We start from the raw sequence: 24,448 nt of genomic DNA, 5'->3' as shown, positions 1-24,448 counted from the left end.
GCCTTTACCGAGAGACGGTCCTCGTATACGGTTGGGCAATCGGTGGAGGAAAAAAAGGACTGGATCAAAAGAGAGGCTGAATCATTGTTAAAGCGTCGGGGAAGCTCAAGGGAGGATAAAAAAATATATATGAGTCCGGATATAACACATTTTATCATAATGATGCTATACCGAGCTTCGCGCTTAGGATGTAATGGCGTCTCAACGGCCAACACCGATGGATATATATTCTTCGCTCCGAAAGTACGATAGCGCCGCGCCACTCTCAAACTTCTTTCATCATTCGCGAGAGTGAAGTTCGTCATCGCGAGAACAACGATCCTCTCTTAAGAGGATTCATCGCGATGCGCGAGAAACAAAGCCGCGAGCGTTACGACGCGAGACTTTTCGAGAGTCGTTGCCGTGACCGATGATGCATGCCCGAAATTAAATTAGGATATCTGGCCGCACCGCCGGCGTGCGAGCCGCCGAAAGTGGATTGCTTTGCTGAAGGCGAAGCTCAAGAATATATTTCTCGTGCGTGGCGATATGTTTACTAAGTTTATCGACGTGCGTCGCATTATATAGCAGATATAGCTTGTACATACTTCGGTTGCCTCGGATGTAACGAATATCTTTATTACAGAAAAATGTACACGTCACTGGATAAAACGCAAATTGTTTTCATAAATTTATGAACGAGTTATCTCTTGTCGTATAAAAAGAAAATACATCTCTATCTCTGCATACAGTACGTCTAGACTGAAGAGATAAAATCACAAAAGTATATGTGTATATGAAAATATTTTGGAAAAAAAAAAAAAAAGTATTGATATTACATATATACTGGTGTATTATTAATATATTATATTTTATATATTTAACACATTTATGTTAATAAAGAGAACATAGAGCTTGTTAAAGTAATAATTTTTTTCATAATGCTTAGTTTAATCCAATCTTTATTTAAACGAGGCTCTTGTCGCAAAGGAAATACTTGCTTGATGCAATAGCTGGGATCACAAGGTTAACAGCTGACTGTATTTCACGCCCCTACCAACCTTAGTATTAGCATATAAAGCGAGGTGGTCCGTCTTATTTACGTTTGGGAGCCTTCTTCCGTTGAATGTTTACAGGCTTCGCCGCGAATAATTACCCCGTTTACGATTCTAGCCTCTTTCATTGTCGCTATTATTTTTGAAGAGAGCTCTTAACATATTCACGTCTTAAGCGCGGGATTATTTTTCCAAGGTATATTATTTGCCACATAAAAACTTTTTCATTGGCTATAATGGATTTTTATTATTTATGCATATATTATTATTAAATTATGTTGATTTTTACGTATTTCAAAATCTTCCAATAATAATTCTGTATATAATGTACATATTACTTACTTATAAAATCCCAAATTTTGGTGAAACATAGAAGATTTACACGTAAATCCTAAGATTTTACCAAGCTGCTTTGGTAAATGTCCAAAAACCTTCGAAAACAGTTTTTACTTTGAAGTTTTATCAATTAATGTTGGTAAATATTAAAATTTACCAAAATTTCAGATTTCGCTAAAATTCAGAATTTCACAGCAACACATATAAGGATTCTACAAATTTCTGTATATAAATTCTATATTTAAGGATTTCTATATATAAGGATTTTACGAAAACAAAAGGAAACGGAATTTCTGTTCTCGTACTAGAAATAATTGAAGTAACTATCAGTCTCTCGATTCGCTCAAAACCATTTTAAATTTACATGCCTTCGCTGACAGCCTTTGTACATCGCAGCTTGTTCATCGCGAGCACGCGATCTATTATATATAAAGCGCTCATTGTTATCTCTCTCTTCTATGAAGATTGTGCGGCAAATCTCGATAATATTCGTAGATGCTTAAGGAAGAAGTGAACGAACGAGTGCCACTTTACAGATTCATGATGTATTTCGAGCGTATTTTCGTTAATGCGCCCGTTAATGCCATGGAGTAATGGCTTGCAGCGTGTTTTGATGGGGCGATTTTCAGCGTTGCGAATATATTGTACAATGATATCGCAACTAGGTTAATAGCAAGAGTGTCGAGCGCATCAAATCGCGACGCGACGACACAAGCATCCTTGCAATATGCGCTGGCGGATCAACGCTATGTATGTAGAATGAATCCCAGAATACCAGACTTGATTTTCTCAAGTATTAGAAAAGAGCACAGCTACTCGCAGGAATCACGTCTCTTGTGTACTAATATCGCAAAGCGCTCCTTACAAAATGAAAAGACAAAGCGTCGAAAGAGATAAACGCAATTTCGCTTCTTTGTTTTCCATTGTAGACATCATTTATACCGTTATATGTAATTATCGCAAGAGATTTAAAAAATTACAATTAAAGAAAGAATATGTGCTATTTTTATTGGCGATTTTTTTCCCCCTTCCATATTTTGTCTCATTTGAGGATATTGTCCGACCGAGTAGAATGTAGTAACTTACGTGTTAAGCTTGAAATGCAATCTCCTGAAACGTGACCAGACTACCAGGTTAGATTTATGTTCACGTCAATCATGAAGCGCGTATTAATTCTTGCCAGATCTCAACATTGGATTTCTCTCTGACAAGCAGTAGAATTATTCTCACGACTGAGTCTTTAATAACGGTTTCGGACACTGGCTTGACGTGGTCTTGTAATAGTCTGTCTTTTTTTTATCCTGTCAAAGTATTATTTGTAATATTTTTTTCGTAAGCATTTCTTTCAAAAATAATTAAGATTGCATTTCGTAACAAGCTTTTACTAAACATTCTGTGATAAATATTTAATCGATAATCCAAGAGCATTAAAAAAGATATGTTAGACTTTTATTTTCAGAGAATACTTCCTCCCCCCTTTAAAATAATAACGAAAACAAATTGAAATTATAGAATTTTACGATGCAATTAAACTAAAAGAATGTTTTATATTTTTTTTCATGCATAATGAGACTCGTACAATTTTCGTCACGAGTAGCCCAATCCGGCAAAGATTACAAAGTCTACTGTAATACTAAAGAAACGTGTCGCGATGGATATTTAAAATTTTCAGACATGATCAATCGTGGAATGACCTACCTCGACAATTGCAACGGCGCGAGCTTCTCAACACGACGTACGGTCACGCGAATCGCTCGAACGCGCACGTTCGCGGTGAATACGCCATTAGATTCATCTGGTTGTACTACTGACAGCAGTCAGGCCCAAACAAGACGAATGACGCGGTGCGGTCGGTCGCGTCGACGTTGCAGTCGCTACGGGACGGAGGAACGTAGGATACGCGAATACCCGGTACGCGGGAGAAGCGGCTCATATACGGCCGTTGACAGACCGCGATATTCCATCTAGCGGAATCGCATCCTTGGAGAGAACTCATCGGACATGACTGGCGACCCATCATAGTCGCGGACAGCGATTACTGCTGATAGCGATACTCGGCCGCGGCTGACTGGCGAGCGATTGGCTCTCACTCGTACCAGCCACTGCGGCCGATGGAACCACCGGTGGTCCACGTCAAGAGAGAGAAAAAGAGAGAGTGGAAGAGAGGGACAGGGACCAAAGAAGAGAGGGCCGCGGTAAGAGAGATGATCAAAGCCCTGTTCGCATGTCAAATGGAGAGTCCGACCTCTCCGTTACAGTGATGGCTGACCAACTCAGATGATCCCCCGCTACCACTGTAACCTCTCGCTTCCTAGCGAATCTCTCAGTCTCTCTCTCTCTCTCTCTCTCTCTCTCTCATTCCCTCTTTCGCTCTCCGCTACCTCTGTCACCTCTAAAATCGCTGTGGTAGTGTGGAAACCACAGTCTCGCTGCAGCGACCCCCGTGTACGGCCGCCTACGGCCTCGCTTTGCCTTCCCGCCGGCATAATTCAATTTTCGTCATGGTGAATGCCGCCGGTTCGTCTCGCCGTTGCCGTTCTTTCGTCTCCGGATGCATCGACTAAGTCCTTCGACCGCGACGAAGACGATGTGACTTCGAAGGAAATCGTTGCTTCTCGAGAGCGCGCGGCTCAGCGATTGCTCCACCAAGGGCTCTCGAGAAAATTTCATTCCAAGTACTATCGATGTTCTGTTTTTTTTTTTTTTTTTTTTTTTTTCCCAGAGACGGGTCTTCGCAAACGTGCGCGTTGCATGCAAACATACACATTCGCGCGGCGTACCTGTTGTATCCGATCGCGAATAAGAAGGGCGCGGCGGGATCGTTTCTCTTCAACTTGTAACGTGAATAAAGACCCATATTGACCCGTATAAATTCAGCGCTTATTGTAATCGCGGTGCACAAAACTGGATTATACGCGGGCGCGGTCTTCTCGCACAAGTTTTAAAGCCGCTGATTCTCCGCCACAAAAACTTCAAACACGCAACAGTTTAAATATTTGATAAACACGAGAAGGAATCGGTAGAAGAATAGAGATAGGGAAAGATATCGTCCGATATACTCGTCCATTGTTGTGAAATTCAGCGATTAATGAATGAATTCACTAAGCATATAAAATTAATAATTTTTTTGATGCCAACTATGACTATGAATAAATCCATTAAGTGTATTTGAATATTTATGCTCTCATGTGTTATTCACACAGAAGCTTCGTACGTTAATATATAAAAATTTCAGCTTTTTAAACTTTGTGTAAATTTTCCTGATTTATTTAAATTTTGTTATGTATGTGACATTTTTCATTTTGACACATCCGTGAATACATAATTCATTTTATTAAAGTTGACAGCATTTAATTTACAATGTAATATTTTATGCAACCACGAAAGGAGCACGAAAGCGTTCACTTGTTGAGTGTCCATCTGCGTTTTTATAATCGGCTAGGAAAATGCTACAAAAATCTTTTTAGCGATAGAAAATTGTGGGATTTTGCGACAAGAAGAAGAACTGTGTCGTGCAATTCCCCAAGATTTAATTTCAAAATATATAATTTATATATATGCATCGATTTATCATAATCGAACAAATAAAAAAAACAAAAAAACAAAAAAAAATCTTCAAAGCTACCTAATCAATTTGATCGTTTATTTGCCTTGGCATTTTTCACGTTTACACAGTAAACAGAAGAACATTCTTATAAAATATTATGAAAACTCTGCACAAACTTCTCGCAAGTCTCTCTTCACACATAGATATGCGAGAGAGAAGAAGATAAAATCTAACTCCTGCCTCTAATTGACGTATCCATAAAAGCTCAGAAAAGCGTCGCTGAAAAATACATCGTGCATTTTATCGCTGAGCGTAACGCAAATATATTTTTCCGAATTGTATACGCATAAATTTATTTACGCGGGTCAACGAGTTAACGTTCTCTCTATTCGAAGATGCATTTATGCTCTAAATTCAGATGTAACCACGAGAATGGTAACACACATCCATATATGTACGCACGTGTATATATATATATATATATATATATATATATATATATATATATATATTTAAACCAAGCGTGGGAATCACATTGCTGGCACTTGCAGGCTCGTCGACTGCCCGCATTATGCACGGGTGCAGACGCGTGCGCACACAATGACATGGTCTATGTACGCGGAGGGAATACGCATACAGATATCAAGCGCGACTCACCCTTGGCCTGTTTGTCGTTAATACACGAGAGTGACACTGGCAACGTGCTTCAGTGTGCAAACCTCGGAAAAATTCGTTTACAGAAAACTTTTTATCCAGTATATATATATACGCTAGTTTATAATTTTAAGCTTTATTTACCTTCGAGAGTTATTCAGGGAAATCATGTCTGACAGACGTACGCGTACATACTACGAGAGAAATATCGCGTAACAATTTTATCAAAATTCCGAAAAACTAACATAAAAATGAACGACACGCGGTAACTGCGATTTACTAGGGCATTTCGAAGCGTAAATTCGACTGCAAATGTCAAAAAATGGTAAAACATACATTTATATTTTTTTTGTTGTTGTTTCGATATATACTACAAATAGAGACAATACGGAGATAATAATAGCTATTTTATAAAACTGTGTAAAAAATTAATACAAAAAAAGAATTATTTCGCGATATTTTACCTGTAATTGCATTTTAAATCGAAATTGCAGTTACGCGCGAATTGAGATATCAAGTATTCATTTCTATTGTTTCATGTTTCTATTATTGAGATAACTTTTATACGAGTTCTAGGATCGATAACGCCGACTATAATTTATTTGAATTAATCGTGTGCAATGCACAGCCTATATTAATATAAGTAAACATGTGTATCTTGTAGCTAAGGCAACATAAATAATTGCTAGGTTAAAATTTCATTAAACTTACATACACGCACACATGCGACTCAGTGTCTACTCTTAGATATGAATCGCAGTCCCCGAGCTTATTCCGCGATATCTCGGAACATATATACATATCGGGCGACTAATCCACGGATAAAATTAGATGCGCTGGCGACGGTGGGACCCCATGGGACGACGAAGTCGTCGACGCAGGTTAACAAATTGGCGACACATGGGAAATCTTAGGTGTCTTCTTCAGCAGCACTTACGGATGCATGGAGCTCCTCTTTTTTTTTTGCATTGAAAATGTATAACCTGAATTTCCCACGTGCCGAGTTGCGTTATTTCCATTTTCTCGGTTCGCGACTGATTCGAATTCGATGTTTGTGTCCGTATATGTATATATATGTGTATGTACATAATTACTATTAAATAATATTTCACCATTCACAGATGGAAAATTTATTATAATACGAGCATATACCATATAATTATTTCGGTGATCTGTGCGGTTGCAAAATAGAGAAGTCAGTCGTAATTATTTCATGAGGTAGCACACAATTGATGTCATACATTCGATATTATACAAATTATACAGCGATTCGAAAGTGGGCCACTTGTGAATAATCGTAGCTTATTATGACAGTTTCACAAACGAAACTGTATTATTGATGCCGATATAACAGAGATTAATGAAGAAGAAGGAAAAAAAAAATTTGAAAGCCTTTCTCTCCCTCTCTTTTGCACGATAAAATGATAGAATTGTATGGAAACGAGCTATATTATTGATTTTCGTGAATATCTGTTAATTGCGATTTGTTGCATCGTGCTCTTATTGGGGTTTACGGATATCGTCAAAGGGGAGAGCGGGCAAAATACCATATCATGGCGAACAGCAAATCGATAATCGTTACATCGTATAGAATGCGGCGCGAAACGATTAACGGCAGTTTTTTTAATTGGATACATTTTCGCGATATTCGATGAAAAACATTTCGTCGAACGAAATATGAGAATGCGCCAGGAAAATAAACGAGCTGCGGTTGTTACCTACCTACCGCGATCTTCATTGCTCGGATTAATGCGGAGAACGAGAATTTCTCGGCAAATAAAAATGAAATATAATGTTCGTTTTAAACTTGCAGTTTTACAAATCGATATACGGAGATGTAAACATTACGATCATAGTGGTTTATAAATTAACGGATACATCGATGTTGTTATTTAGTATAAAATTTGTCTGAAATATTTTCTAATAGATATAAATTTTCCAATATTAATTTACGAGAATATAATTATCGTGTATCTCCTTTTCTCTCTTTTTCCCCAATCAATTTTATCAATGTTAATAATTTAATACACATTAATTTTCAAATACAATCAAATAATCAATGTGAAACGTTGACTTAGAATAGAAATTAATTAATAAATTAATTTTCTTATGATAATCTCTAGCTCTTTATGTTCAATTCTTGCAGAAGATAATGCAAAACTATGCGAAAGCGATTCAAGTATCTTCTACTCTTACAATTTTCTTCGCTAAAATTAAAGTTTAGAATAAATTTAAAAAAATATAATTTTTTAATTTTTACTCTAAACATTATATTAAACTCGAGACAAGAAGAATAGAAGCAGAGATATTATTCTGATTCAGTTATAAATTATTTCATGTTATATCATACGTTTTATATATAGGGTGTCTGACATGTAAGTAGCCAAACGAAAAGTGGAGATAGATTGGGTAAACCTGAAGCGAAAAGTCCTATACCATTTTGCTAAATTCGCAATAATTATTATATTATTAATTAAAATGTATGAGCCAATGAGCGTGTGGGAAGCGGTAGGCCGGAATCTATAGAAATGTAAAATGGCTTACTTGTTTATGTCTCTTAGCGTCGGAAGTATCAGCTGAGCGAGAGAGGCGGAGTCACGCGGCGAGCGATACCGCGCCGAAAAATAATTATCCTCTCGAATTGTTTTTTCGATGGCAAGACAATGATGCCCTATCATTTCCACACCACCTTGCGGTAGATAACTATGCATACGAGAAGGAGGACGACATTTCGAATTTTTACATTAAATATTGAGAGTAAATTAAGCCTACAGGGGAAACTACTATAAAAAAGCGCACCAAGCTATCTCTCGCATGGTGGTGTGGAAATGATAGGGCATCACTGTCTTGCCATCGAAAAATCAAAACAATTCGAAAGGATAATTATTAAATAATTATCCTTTCGAATTGTTTTTTCGATGGCAAGACAGTGATGCCCTACCATTTCCACTCCACCTTGCCGTAGATAACTATGCGTACGAGAGAGAGGACGACATTTCGAATTTTTACATTAAATATTGAGAGTGGATTAAGCCTACAGGGGAAACTACTATAAAAAAGCGCATCAAGCTATCTCTCGCATGGTGGAGTGGAAATGATAGGGCATCACTGCCTTACCATCGAAAAATCAAAACAATTCGAGAGGATAATTATTAAATAATTATCCTCTCGAATTGTTTTTTCGATGGCAAGACAGTGATGCCCTACCATTTCCACTCCACCTTGCGGTAGATAACTATGCGTACGAGAGAGAGGACGACATTTCGAATTTTTACATTAAATATTGAGAGTGGATTAAGCCTACAGGGGAAACTACTATAAAAAAGCGCACCAAGCTATCTCTCGCATGGTGGAGTGGAAATGATAGGGCATCACTGCCTTACCATCGAAAAATCAAAACAATTCGAGAGGATAATTATTAAATAATTATCCTCTCGAATTGTTTTTTCGATGGCAAGACAGTGATGCCCTACCATTTCCACTCCACCTTGCGGTAGATAACTATGCGTACGAGAGAGAGGACGACATTTCGAATTTTTACATTAAATATTGAGAGTGGATTAAGCCTACAGGAAAAACTACTATAAAAAAGCGCACCAAGCTATCTACCGAAAGATGGTGTGGAAATGATAGGGCATCATTGTCTTGCCATCGAAAAATCAAAACAATTCGAGAGGATAATTATTAAATAATTATCCTCTCGAATTGTTTTTTCGATGGCAAGACAGTGATGCCCTACCATTTCCACTCCACCTTGCGGTAGATAACTATGCGTACGAGAGAGAGGACGACATTTCGAATTTTTACATTAAATATTGAGAGTGGATTAAGCCTACAGGAAAAACTACTATAAAAAAGCGCACCAAGCTATCTCTCGCATGGTGGTGTGGAAATGATAGGGCATCACTGTCTTGCCATCGAGAAATCAAAACAATTCGAGAGGATAATTATTAAATAATTATCCTGTCGAATTGTTTTTTCGATGGCAAGACAGTGATGCCCTACCATTTCCACTCCACCTTGCGGTAGATAACTATGCGTACGAGAGAGAGGACGACTTTTCGAATTTTTACATTAAATATTGAGAGTGGATTAAGCCTACAGGGGAAACTACTATAAAAAAGCGCACCAAGCTATCTACCGAAAGATGGTGTGGAAATGATAGGGCATCACTGCCTTGCCATCGAAAAATCAAAACAATTCGAGAGGATAATTATTAAATAATTATCCTCTCGAATTGTTTTTTCGATGGCAAGACAGTGATGCCCTACCATTTCCACTCCACCTTGCGGTAGATAACTATGCGTACGAGAGAGAGGACGACATTTCGAATTTTTACATTAAATATTGAGAGTGGATTAAGCCTACAGGGAAAACTACTATAAAAAAGCGCACCAAGCTATCTACCGAAAGGTGGTGTGGAAATGATAGGGCATCACTGCCTTGCCATCGAAAAATCAAAACAATTCGAGAGGATAATTATTAAATAATTATCCTCTCGAATTGTTTTTTCGATGGCAAGACAGTGATGCCCTACCATTTCCACTCCACCTTGCCGTAGATAACTATGCGTACGAGAGAGAGGACGACATTTCGAATTTTTACATTAAATATTGAGAGTGGATTAAGCCTACAGGGGAAACTACTATAAAAAAGCGCATCAAGCTATCTCTCGCATGGTGGAGTGGAAATGATAGGGCATCACTGCCTTACCATCGAAAAATCAAAACAATTCGAGAGGATAATTATTAAATAATTATCCTCTCGAATTGTTTTTTCGATGGCAAGACAGTGATGCCCTACCATTTCCACTCCACCTTGCGGTAGATAACTATGCGTACGAGAGAGAGGACGACATTTCGAATTTTTACATTAAATATTGAGAGTGGATTAAGCCTACAGGGGAAACTACTATAAAAAAGCGCACCAAGCTATCTCTCGCATGGTGGAGTGGAAATGATAGGGCATCACTGTCTTGCCATCGAAAAAACAATTCGAGAAGATAATTATTAAATAATTATCCTCTCGAATTGTTTTTTCGATGGCAAGACAGTGATGCCCTACCATTTCCACTCCACCTTGCCGTAGATAACTATGCGTACGAGAGAGAGGACGACATTTCGAATTTTTACATTAAATATTGAGAGTGGATTAAGCCTACAGGGGAAACTACTATAAAAAAGCGCATCAAGCTATCTCTCGCATGGTGGAGTGGAAATGATAGGGCATCACTGCCTTACCATCGAAAAATCAAAACAATTCGAGAGGATAATTATTAAATAATTATCCTCTCGAATTGTTTTTTCGATGGCAAGACAGTGATGCCCTACCATTTCCACTCCACCTTGCGGTAGATAACTATGCGTACGAGAGAGAGGACGACATTTCGAATTTTTACATTAAATATTGAGAGTGGATTAAGCCTACAGGGGAAACTACTATAAAAAAGCGCATCAAGCTATCTCTCGCATGGTGGAGTGGAAATGATAGGGCATCACTGTCTTGCCATCGAAAAAACAATTCGAGAAGATAATTATTAAATAATTATCCTCTCGAATTGTTTTTTCGATGGCAAGACAGTGATGCCCTACCATTTCCACTCCACCTTGCCGTAGATAACTATGCGTACGAGAGAGAGGACGACATTTCGAATTTTTACATTAAATATTGAGAGTGGATTAAGCCTACAGGGGAAACTACTATAAAAAAGCGCATCAAGCTATCTCTCGCATGGTGGAGTGGAAATGATAGGGCATCACTGCCTTACCATCGAAAAATCAAAACAATTCGAGAGGATAATTATTAAATAATTATCCTCTCGAATTGTTTTTTCGATGGCAAGACAGTGATGCCCTACCATTTCCACTCCACCTTGCGGTAGATAACTATGCGTACGAGAGAGAGGACGACATTTCGAATTTTTACATTAAATATTGAGAGTGGATTAAGCCTACAGGGGAAACTACTATAAAAAAGCGCACCAAGCTATCTCTCGCATGGTGGAGTGGAAATGATAGGGCATCACTGTCTTGCCATCGAAAAAACAATTCGAGAAGATAATTATTAAATAATTATCCTCTCGAATTGTTTTTTCGATGGCAAGACAGTGATGCCCTACCATTTCCACTCCACCTTGCCGTAGATAACTATGCGTACGAGAGAGAGGACGACATTTCGAATTTTTACATTAAATATTGAGAGTGGATTAAGCCTACAGGGGAAACTACTATAAAAAAGCGCATCAAGCTATCTCTCGCATGGTGGAGTGGAAATGATAGGGCATCACTGCCTTACCATCGAAAAATCAAAACAATTCGAGAGGATAATTATTAAATAATTATCCTCTCGAATTGTTTTTTCGATGGCAAGACAGTGATGCCCTACCATTTCCACTCCACCTTGCGGTAGATAACTATGCGTACGAGAGAGAGGACGACATTTCGAATTTTTACATTAAATATTGAGAGTGGATTAAGCCTACAGGGGAAACTACTATAAAAAAGCGCACCAAGCTATCTCTCGCATGGTGGAGTGGAAATGATAGGGCATCACTGTCTTGCCATCGAAAAAACAATTCGAGAAGATAATTATTAAATAATTATCCTCTCGAATTGTTTTTTCGATGGCAAGACAGTGATGCCCTACCATTTCCACTCCACCTTGCCGTAGATAACTATGCGTACGAGAGAGAGGACGACATTTCGAATTTTTACATTAAATATTGAGAGTGGATTAAGCCTACAGGGGAAACTACTATAAAAAAGCGCACCAAGCTATCTCTCGCATGGTGGAGTGGAAATGATAGGGCATCACTGTCTTGCCATCGAAAAAACAATTCGAGAAGATAATTATTAAATAATTATCCTCTCGAATTGTTTTTTCGATGGCAAGACAGTGATGCCCTACCATTTCCACTCCACCTTGCCGTAGATAACTATGCGTACGAGAGAGAGGACGACATTTCGAATTTTTACATTAAATATTGAGAGTGGATTAAGCCTACAGGGGAAACTACTATAAAAAAGCGCACCAAGCTATCTCTCGCATGGTGGAGTGGAAATGATAGGGCATCACTGTCTTGCCATCGAAAAAACAATTCGAGAAGATAATTATTAAATAATTATCCTCTCGAATTGTTTTTTCGATGGCAAGACAGTGATGCCCTACCATTTCCACTCCACCTTGCCGTAGATAACTATGCGTACGAGAGAGAGGACGACATTTCGAATTTTTACATTAAATATTGAGAGTGGATTAAGCCTACAGGGGAAACTACTATAAAAAAGCGCACCAAGCTATCTCTCGCATGGTGGAGTGGAAATGATAGGGCATCACTGTCTTGCCATCGAAAAAACAATTCGAGAAGATAATTATTAAATAATTATCCTCTCGAATTGTTTTTTCGATGGCAAGACAGTGATGCCCTACCATTTCCACTCCACCTTGCCGTAGATAACTATGCGTACGAGAGAGAGGACGACATTTCGAATTTTTACATTAAATATTGAGAGTGGATTAAGCCTACAGGGGAAACTACTATAAAAAAGCGCATCAAGCTATCTCTCGCATGGTGGAGTGGAAATGATAGGGCATCACTGCCTTACCATCGAAAAATCAAAACAATTCGAGAGGATAATTATTAAATAATTATCCTCTCGAATTGTTTTTTCGATGGCAAGACAGTGATGCCCTACCATTTCCACTCCACCTTGCGGTAGATAACTATGCGTACGAGAGAGAGGACGACATTTCGAATTTTTACATTAAATATTGAGAGTGGATTAAGCCTACAGGGGAAACTACTATAAAAAAGCGCACCAAGCTATCTCTCGCATGGTGGTGTGGAAATGATAGGGCATCACTGCCTTACCATCGAAAAATCAAAACAATTCGAGAGGATAATTATTAAATAATTATCCTCTCGAATTGTTTTTTCGATGGCAAGACAGTGATGCCCTACCATTTCCACTCCACCTTGCGGTAGATAACTATGCGTACGAGAGAGAGGACGACATTTCGAATTTTTACATTAAATATTGAGAGTGGATTAAGCCTACAGGGAAAACTACTATAAAAAAGCGCACCAAGCTATCTACCGAAAGGTGGTGTGGAAATGATAGGGCATCATTGTCTTGCCATCGAAAAATCAAAACAATTCGAGAGGATAATTATTTTTCGGCGCTGTGACATCACACGTCACTCGATGCGTGATAATTATTTTTCGGTGCGGTGTCGCTCACCGCTCGCTGCGTCACTCCGCCTCTCTCGCTCAGCTGATACTTTCGACGCTAAGAGACAAATAAACAAGTAAACCATTTTACATTTCTATCGATTCCGGCCTACCGCTTCCTACGCGCTCATTGGCTCAGACATTTTAATTAATAACATAATAATTATTGCAAATTTAGCAAAATGGTATAGGCTTTTCGCTTCAGGTTGACCCGATCTATCTCCACTTTTCGTTTGGCTACTTACATGTCGGACATCCTGTATATATACATATATTCACACACACACATACACACATTATATTCAGCAATCCACACAGGGCAGCTTAATGGCGAAAAAACGAATCGCCATTAACACGCATATTAAAGCTGAGCGTTTGGTCATTGAGTGGTGCAATTCACATGAAAAACGAGTGATACCGCGTCAGACAGTGACTTTTCAAAGTGACGAGAGAAAGAGAAAGAAAAAAAGAGAAGTGTTCTCCAGCGTACCGAAAAACAGGCATGCATAGTAAATAGATGGACGAGAACTTCCGAATTCCGTCATTCTCCTGTGGCAGTTCGCTGCCGGTTGGACGTGTTTAATAAAAGCGCCAGCGGAAGTAACGGCGATGGAAATTATCCTGCATTCTCGTCGAAGAGCACCGCGCAAAGTTTAATATTTCGTCGTCGAAAGAGCTCGCAGGAACTTCAACATTTTACACGATAATGTCATACAGTCACGTAATTACGTGACATAGATTTACGCGTTTATATCCGCGAAAATATCAAGTATATCTGCGAAGTAAAATTAAATAGCGCTTTCCGGTTACGCGCGCAAATTCGCCTTTGAAAAAGTTCTTTACGCGATGATCAAAACGAATGCAACGGTGAAGCAAAATGCAATTTTATCTCGTTTGCCGCACTCCCTGGAGTGCGTACATATGGTATGACAAATATGCTGATAAAAAAAAAAAAAAAAAAAAAGAGAGAGAGAGAAATTGAGAGCTTTGGGAAATTTCAAAAATTGTGCATTCCGAGCATCGGTCCTGTTAGTGCGATATTTTAATTTTTTACTCATGCCAAATTCAATGATTGGCCTGACGAGATGTCATCGTTATTTTTTTGTAATGTCTTTAATATATTGCGTGGGTATACACTTACCCTTTGAGGAACGCCCATCCTTGCGCGATTGTGCCTGGGAGAGCCTTGAGTTTGTTGGCCTTGTTTCTCTTTCCTATGGGTCTTCAATCCTCGTAACAGCCTTGAAAATGTCGTCTTTTTCTTACTCGTATTTTGTCCCTGTTCTGTAACAACAGCGAATCGAAATGAATTATTAAAGGGCAAGTTCTCTCAAACCAATAATGGAATATTATATGGGTTTAATGTATAATAGAATACCTCCACCTCTGCAGAGGCGAATATATATTTTCTCGATTATCACGCATTATAATTATTCATTGATCTGAATTGTTTATTTATTTCAGTCTCTCGTTTCTTGTGATACTATGTATATCAGATTAAAGAATTATTTTTTTACAATTTGAATCGGCAGATTTCGCTAATAATATTTTAAATGCGTATTGCCGATTTAATTAAAATTTTAGAGTGTAACTGATCAAGAACGGACAATCATAAACGCAAATAAAAATTTATTTTCCGATTATTTCAATTCTCACACAAACAAAATCAACATTATATTTGACACGGTAGAGAAGATGAAAAAGATTTTATCAAATATTATCGAAATACATCAGAGGCATATTTAGCAGAATTAAAATTTAAATCTCTTTTGATGTTTTCGAATATTTCGCTTTATATATATTTTTTATATTTTACGCGGATTATAAAAGGCATATGAAAATCGAATCGAAAAAAAATAAAGGGTCAGAGTTTCTTTCCTGTTTTTGTTAAATCGTTATGCATGCGTACGCTATATTCAATTTCCTAATTATAAAAATTGGAAATCTATTAATTTTATTAGCATTGTTCTTGAATCATTTGAAAGCATTTTCTTTTCTCATTAGAATCGATTATTCTAAGAGCGCTCCGCCAGTATAAATGCTTCGAAATCAGATCAAAGACCGAAATGAGAAGGCTTCGATTATTTCTGTTACATAAATTGCGAGCACAATTTTAAGTTCTCACATAAATTCTCATTTATTAAACGAATAGCGTGCAATCCGCTTATAAGTGATGAGATAGTTATAAAATCGATACAAATAATCTTTCATAAATACACATTAATACATATTAGACTTTTTTAAGATGATTATCATTCATTGATTCGTCATTTTTGTTAATCACGTTCGCGCTATGTCATTCTTTAATAACGGTGGCCGGTGACTCGTGAATTAAATCGGCTTAGAATGAATTTTTTTATTTGTGCCATTTAATAGTGGTGAGAACCTTTCTGAAGTCTCCCCTTTAAATAGTGAATCACTATGCTACGAGCCACTACCAATCTCGGAAATAATCGAATGAAACAAAAGTTTCCGCAATATTGCTATTCGTTAATTAATAATTCAAACTTGCTATTAATTATCTGGTTACTCCCGCACACAACGACGGTTATTATATTATATAATGCCAACACATCAGTTAATTAACAATAACATAGCGCGACTTAATTAATAACCTTTACGACTTTTGGGTATTAGTTGAAATGAATTATTGAGTTTTCAATCGAACGGTTATCGTCAAAATAGTATTAATTAAAACTGAATATTCCGTTGCATATTTTAAAAATTTATCAATAAGTAAAAAGAATGGATAAATTGATGCCGTGAAATAAATCCTGAGCACTATATAATCTATATAATCTTAATTATAGTAATGACTACAAATTTTGTATTAAATTTGTAATAAAACATTTTTATATAATGACACACAATTTATTTTGTATAAACTAATGTAATAATTTTATCATTACATGGAGAAATTCTCTTTACTTTGTGTTTGTCGTTTATTAATTTCCCTTTTCAATTTTCTTCCCGTTGAATCATCTAATAAATTTTGCGTTTGCAGCGTTTTTTCGGGCGCCCCTTCATTCAAATTAAAGGCAAACGGTACGCCTATATTTAGGAAAAACATTTTGCAGGAAAACCAATAAAAGGTATTAACGTCGTTGAGATCGTTACCGAGTATCTAGTTATATCGTGGCACGCGCAATTACGACAGTATCGTTAGCCGCGCAATGTCCCGATAGCGACGATATTACAAAATGAAGTTAATGCGCGAACGGGAAACTGAATTTTCCCCGACGAAACGCGCGCGCACGGCAAAGTGTTTACCGGATGGATACGACTATTGGTTACGACATCCAAGTCGACGCTAACCAACGATATCGTGATTTAATCAAGGACCATCGTAAAGCAATAATTAATGCCGCGCTATATCGATTTCGGGCGAAGCGACGCGTTAGGATAGCGTAACGTGTTAATTAAAGGGCCGCGGTGAAAGGAGATAGGGATGGGAGAAAGGGACAGGGAGGGAGAGAGAGATTATAATATGTATGCGTGCGTATTTACATAGAAAATTATTCGTGCGAGAAGAGAAATAAATTAACGTTGTCGCGCAATTATCACGGTCCGCATTTTACGAATACATTTCAGTAATAATGATATTGCATCGTCTACGAAAATTTTATTATTAACGTGACAAGCATTAAATGAGACTTTAGTTTCTTTAAATTGGTCTTACACCGCGTCCATTGCGGACATGTTATGTCGGATATTTCTATCTCCTAATACTTTGTAGTACAATTAACATTTGATATCAACATTAATCGAAACTAATTAAAATGCTCCGATAAACTGATAACTAATATCACGGAAAGTGATATACACATCGAGAATCAATTGCCTGCCACTTTCACGAACATGGATTTGGCTCCTCTACGGCCGCAATTAAGACAAGTTACTAACAAAGGCTTCCCGCGCTCAAGTGCATCTCCGTATGTGGGTTAACGGATCACCGTGCGGCAGCATCCGTCTTGACGATCCGGCTGGACGACCCTCACCCGACAAAAGAGTTTCCACGAGACGCCGGAAATACCGGGGGCTAATTTCTGAAATCGAACCAGCTGCAACGACCCCGCCACTCCCGCGCTAGCGCCGCGGATGGGGTACATCCATGAATTCCCCGGAAGCCGCTATTATTCTAGAGAGGATCGTACGTATTTTACCGCGGTCCGCGGCAGTCGAGAGAAAGAGAGCGCGGGGAAAGGGGCGGACGAGCGATATGGGCAAAGAATACAAGAGACTCGCGGGACTACGAGAGTTGGAATGTCGTCCCGTAATATCGGAAATATATCGCCGAGGTTGTAACCACAAGTCATGTTCAATCGAATGAATCGTATGGAATAAAAATAAACCTGCCTATCGCGGAGACGGAAGGTCCAATACCCTCGCGGGAACCGTGACGCGGGTTACGCGGAACAGGACGCGGCGGAGGAAGAAATTCGAGAGAAAGGAAGACACCGGAGGAGAGAGGAAAGAGCAGGCCGGAGGGGAGAAGCGCCCGAGAGGATGGAAACGGCGTAGGATGGGGAAGACTCGAGGGGGATCGAACAAATGTTCCGGCGGCACATGCATCAAATCCTGAAGTTGCGTGAGAGATGGAGTCCCTGCTTGCTCAGCGGCGAGCCGCGATAAAACGGCCAGGCCGAGTTCGCCCTCTTCATCGTCGTCGGCACCCGCTCCAAAACCAAGTTCGAGCGGTACTTAGGGGTGCGCGCACGTGAGAGAGGAACGCGCACAAAAAGCGTCTAATATACCTCTCTTGCTCCGTGATAAAAACTCTACGCTCTTGAATTAAATGCTGCGAGCCATCTTTGCCTACATCGATACGAGTGTTCCCACTATCGACAAAGTTCGATGCCGAGAAGGTAACAGCTGACAGGCTGTCGGGAAAATTGAGAGAAGAACGAAAGAATCTTGGAAAGATAAAGAAAAAGAGAGAAATAGAAGAAGGAAATTTTGAGATTTTCATCTTTCGACAAATATTTTTTTTACCAACGTTGTTGTCACTTTAAAAAAATGTATTCGTTAATCTTTTTAAAATTACAGAGGAAAATATTTTATTAATAATTTAATTTGCATCGCATTTTACTTGTCTAAAAAAATAAAAATCTAGTTATAAAAAATAATTTATATTTATGTATGTCTGCGGAAATGCGTATATCATTTAACGATTTTTTGATATTTATCATCACACTCAAGCTTTCCAACATCAACAATTTTCCGACCATAATTAACTCCGATTGTAACGACACCTCAGAAATTACTCTTATTGTCAGTATCTGCGCGCAAAGATGAAAATGCCTTTGGATGCTGTTCCGACGGCGATGCCGAAAGATAAAGGAGAACGAGAAAGAGAAGGAGTAAAGGAAGAGCAAAGAGAGATACGGGGGAAAATAGCTGCACCAAAAGACAAATACGGCGCCAGACTCGGTTACGTTACACCCGGCTGCATCCTGCGACACCCTCTACACGCCTGCCCGACTCTTCCTCGCCCATTTTATACACCGCTGCCTCTCCGTCTTTGTCCTCTCGACATACTCTAGATTGTAAGTACGTACCCTCGGAGCTTACGCGAAGGTGGACACGAAAAATTATCCAATCCCCGAGATTTCGTCCTGGAACGTCTTTCGCTTTGGCTCCACGCGCTGGTAGCGGCGGATTCGTCCCCGACCATGGATTTAAATGTCAACGCGTATAATCTCCTTTTTTACCCTACTCTCTTTTTGAGATATAATTAATTTTTTTCCGTATTCCTTTTTAATAACATGTTTTAATTAAGTTGCACAAACTTGTCGAAGAAAAAATGTGGAAGATGAAATATATCTTCTTTGATGAAATTCTTATAAATGTATAAATATCCAATATATATACAGAATGGAGTCATTAAATTGATCTATAATAATTCGCATTATATTTAGATTGCGATTCACGATAAGAAAAATATATTGTTCTTCGAATTAATAAATATTTGTTTAAAATAACGGAACGGGCTCGAAAATTTCTGTGTCTCCTAAAAGCTTATAAGAATTTGGACAATCATTTTAAAACTTTATAGCACACAGGAAATAAAACGTTAACACATGACAAAAATGTCCGTCGGTTGCTTAATTAAGATAAACATATCGTTCGGTCGTTTTCAATTAGCTTTAGGTTGCTCGATGATAAAAGTTGAGATAGAGCGCACGTGTAACTGAAACTCCGCGGTCTAATAATTAGTTCTTCGCGAGAGGCGGCGGGAATAGTGCGGGCGGCTGCCGACAAATTCAATTGGTTCCTCGTGAGGGTACCCTTGATTATAACTGGACCACTGGGGAAAAAGAAGCGGGCAATGATATTTGCCCGGTTTTCGACTCCCGGCACGTTTCCCCGTAAATTACGAGGAGAGTTTCGTGCGCCCTTTTCCGCGGCGGGGTGTTCTCGATTTTCCGCATTGTACCTCAACGCGAGAAGAATTTCACGTGCCGGCGGAAACGCGTTATTAAAGTCTGCGATTTTCTACCCCATCTTCCCTTCATACTTCCTCGCTCTTCGTTTCCCCTCTCGCTCTCGCTGTCTGGTATGCGTCCGGGCGAAACTTCTTCGTTCCTTCGTGAATTGTTTTAGAGCAACGCGAACGAGAAAGTCCGACGCGCGAGTGGATGAAGAGAAGAAGAACGAAGGAGCGAAAGACAACAGGGGGCGAAAACTTTTCGCGAGAGAGTGGAAGAGAAGTTAACGTTCTCTTCCTCTAGCCTCGACCGCGTAAAAAGAAGACGTCGGGGTCAAGAAGCGCTTTACGTATTCTGCAAGCTCAGGTTTACACACCCGAGTTATGGCCAGAAAAATCGGAAGTTCGCGGCCGGAAAGTGACTGCTGAGTGCCTCGCGTGTGACGCGCATAATAAAGTCGCTGGGATGCGGCTTGGGGAAACGTTTATTGGAACCCGGAAGTGAAATGTTGGAGAAGAAATGCCACCAGCGTGCCAAATTCGATTTTCAGAGAGGGATGGAGTCGGCGCAATCCGACAGTAGAGCATACTTACATAGTGGAAAGACAATGTTCGCGGGCCCTCGAGAGGCCAGTAAAATCACGCAAACACAAACTACTTTGGAATAGCGAAATTCTATAAGATGCACGCGATGCTGTCAAGCATCTGGCAAATGGCTGTTCCGCGAGAATCTTAACGATAACTAAAAATTTTACACTTAACGCGCGTTTGCACAAAAATTTATAATCATCGGTAATTTCTCATATCTTCATTAAAAAGAATGTAAAGTATTATATATAGAGACCGATGTATGCGTTGAATGAAACATTTTTCTTTTCTCCTCTTCGGGATACATATATACGCATATATATATTTCTCTTTAAATCCTATTTTTATCATTTTATATATTACATTTTTCGCATTATCATGTCCTTTATTCGTATCTAAGAAAGAAAATATGTGCAAGTATCGCATTTATGTAAAAGCCGCAGGCGTAATTCCGCTTTCAGGAGCATGGGAGAATTTTCGTAAGCTCGACACCGACTATCTCTCGCCTATAACGCCCGCGGATCCTCGCCAGTAGAGGGAGGACAAGCCCGTTATTATGAAAATCCTTAGCGGGCAAAAGCCATGGTTATAAGCATGAATAAAATAAGCGGTATTAAAATCCACTTTCTTCCCCCTTTTTCCCCACTGCATCTGTCCCATCTTCGACGCCTCCTTCCGACTCCTCGCAGGCGCCGAGTTCGGCTTCGCGGGCGGAGTAATGGCATTCCTCTTCTCCTTTCTCTTCGTCCTCCTCGACAATTTACTTCGTTTCGAAGCGCTTCTCTATCTAAGCCCGAGGCGCTGTTCTCCCTGTCTCTGCCGATTCTCCGAGAAACGTGATTCAACGCGAGATCTTTTAGTGAGCAAAACTCGCCAAAAACGAAATCTACAATAGCCGAGAAAAATGATTGATCGATTATCGTCGATGTAGAATAACTTTGAGAAATGTGCGACCAGGAATGAATGGCAAACTTTCGCGCAAATTAAAACTGATAATAAATTTTCCAAAAAAGAAAGAGATAACTAAACAAAAACAAAAAAAAAATGACAAGGCGTATATACATATTGTATTAATTATATATACATGACTTTAAAGAATTAATAAAATTAATTAAAAATGAATTATATATCTATTTGACATTTAAAAGCCCAAAGTTTAAGTTTCACAAATATTTTTATATAGAAACGAATATATTAGTTATATCGCAGAGTTGCGTTTCACGCATGTACACGACTTACTTGCATAGATATCAATGTTGAAATGAATTATTCGGAGCCTACCCTTTCCTTCCCGGGAGAATCGAACGACTGGTTTTAGAGGTAATTCTATGGTAATGACAGAAGTACATGAATATTGAAGGAGTAATCTTCACGATTTATAGTGTGTCCTTTTTGCAGCGCGGTCTCTATAGTTGGCGACGGAGTTGGGTCAATATTGGTTTTAAAGTTCGCTATTTTTTACGGCGTCAAATAAATGAACCGGTCGAGATAAATGGCAAGAGAATGCTGATATTATCGAGCGATCCATTTTTCACTCAACCGATATTGTTCGTATCGGGACGTGGCGGAGCCGACTCGAGAAGTGAATAATTAATTATACCGTTGTAATCGGTAAAAATATTTGATCAATATCGTTAAGTTAAATGAAGCCCGATTTAAATCTGGTACTCTTCGCGCTGGAAATATTCATGCGTTGTGTGTAGTAATAAAATAACGTGTGCCGTGTTATAAAAGCAGATTCAATGTACATTCTAACAAGCAATTATATGATCGTATCAATTGAGAGAGCTGGATGGGTCGACAATAAGCAGTAATTGCATGGATGTCCAATTAACATCTGCATTTGTTTTAAAAAAGTCTGTAGTATATCCTCTTTATTATTTCCTATTTCGATTTAACGGTGCCTCGGTTAACAGATCGTTTTCAATTTCAGATCACGTCAATGTTTTACTCGAATGAGAAAAAAATCAATATTACTCTTTCCCCTTTCTGCTACGTTTCGTAATTAGCGTTATAGTTTTACTAAATATTTTTTTAAATAACGATTATAATTTTAATAACAAACAAAAACAAGAGTAACATGAATTAAATAAAAATTAACGTTAATCAATGTTGAAGAAATCAATGTTAAGCGAGATTACGAGAGACAATCTCAATGATTTAAATGTTATAAAAATAAAGATTGAACACATGAAGATTGAGAAAACTGGATGCTCTCCGAGATCACAAGTAACAGTGTCTCGACATAAATCTTTTCGGTCCAAGTTGATAATAGAGCAAGCTAAAAGTTCCCCTCCCAAGTTTATTCGATCAATATATAAAGAATATCTTTCCGAATTCTCAATTCGTTCGTAATTAATTCTTCAACAAAATGATAGAAATCCATTTAGAAATTAAAAATATTCGTATAAATCATACTTAAAAATTTTTTATAACAGTGTAAAATTCCTCTCACATTTTAACGGATTTTACATGCAAATTGAAATACATTTCAGATATAATTCATCAACATGCTGTTAATGAATTTAAATCAGATCAGATAACACAAATAAATTAAGACAGCCATTAATAAAATTTGATATTATTTTCTGCAACTTCTCTTTTGCGCTAAAATTTCTTATCTTAATTTACTTTTGATATTAAGTTTATCGCATCGAAGCTTATAAAGAAATATGTCAGTAAACAAATAATTAAAAATCAGATTTTTTCTCATGCGAGCGACTTGGCACATTATCGCCCCGAGTTCTTGAATCAACCGACATTGAAACGAAGATGCGTATCAATTTTGACAGACAATTACTCACCGCGATACGTTTATGCCAGTTCAAAAGCGGCGGCAAGGTGGCGAGATAAGTGATGCAGCATCTAAAGAATACACCGGGGACTCGAGTCTCCCGTATAGACGGAGACGGAAGATGGGAAAGCGGGGTGCGAAAACTGGATGAGCTCCAAGGCACACACGGGTGTCGCGTGCAACGAGCGATCTCACTCGCGGTCTCCGTGTATGTGTCGAGAGTCACGTCGAGAGGCCCATCGTCGTCCGCGCGCGACCCGGCCCCCGTCATCATTGTCTATTCTTCCTTACTTCGTCACGCTTTTGCCGAGCCGGAATTCTGCCTATGCCGTGTTACCATGGCTACACCGTAACGGGAGTGGTGCGTACACAAAAGTATCAGACCGTGCTCGTTTCTTTTCGCGACGGCCGGCGCGCATATTGAGAAGAGGGTGGCGCGGAGATTCGGTATGCGAGACCCTTTGGCGCGCTGTTGCAAAGGGGTCCCGACCACGTGTGGAGGTGCGAGCGATCGCGCCGCGATTATTTTTCATTGCTGCGCTCTTTTCGTGTAATCCACTCCTGTGTTTGCTATTTTAATTAGGAGGCGGAACGTTTTTCATCTCTGCAAGGGTACAAAAATCTCATCGCGGAATTTCTCAAAAAAATAATGCAAACGCCATTATGTTCGGATCTTACACAAAGATTAATAAAAATTTGTTTACATTTGATAAAATATTTAATCAAATGATTATTGCAATAAAATTATTGTTTTTATAGCAAAATCTGAGCCATTATTTAACAAATTATTTAGCTATATGTTTGTTATCTTATGATATGTGTATATATATATATATAT

At 38.7% G+C, this 24,448-nt stretch overlaps 1 protein-coding gene across 11 annotated transcripts in view; it reads right to left on the bottom strand.

Annotated features, from left to right (window-relative positions):
- LOC138935722 (SAM and SH3 domain-containing protein 1) overlaps nt 1-24,448 on the bottom strand; it is a 314,166-nt gene that overhangs the window by 54,219 nt on the left and 235,499 nt on the right. For all 11 annotated transcript variants that reach the window (XR_011447282.1, XR_011447281.1, XR_011447279.1 and 8 more), the window contains exon 5: nt 14,943-15,085. Coding sequence is in view for 8 of the 11 variants with exons in the window: in XM_070300511.1 (XP_070156612.1) it covers nt 14,943-15,085 (143 nt within the window). In the remaining 3 variants the exon portion in view is untranslated. The remainder of the gene's footprint in view (nt 1-14,942; nt 15,086-24,448) is intronic.

The sequence above is a fragment of the Polyergus mexicanus genome, unplaced genomic scaffold (genome assembly GCF_030449975.1).
Source record: "Polyergus mexicanus isolate NDT 795.1 unplaced genomic scaffold, iyPolMexi1.0 SCAF_8, whole genome shotgun sequence".
Taxonomy (NCBI): domain Eukaryota; kingdom Metazoa; phylum Arthropoda; class Insecta; order Hymenoptera; family Formicidae; genus Polyergus; species Polyergus mexicanus.
Note: the sequence above shows the minus strand (reverse complement) of the source record. Positions and strands in the feature narration are given on the sequence as shown.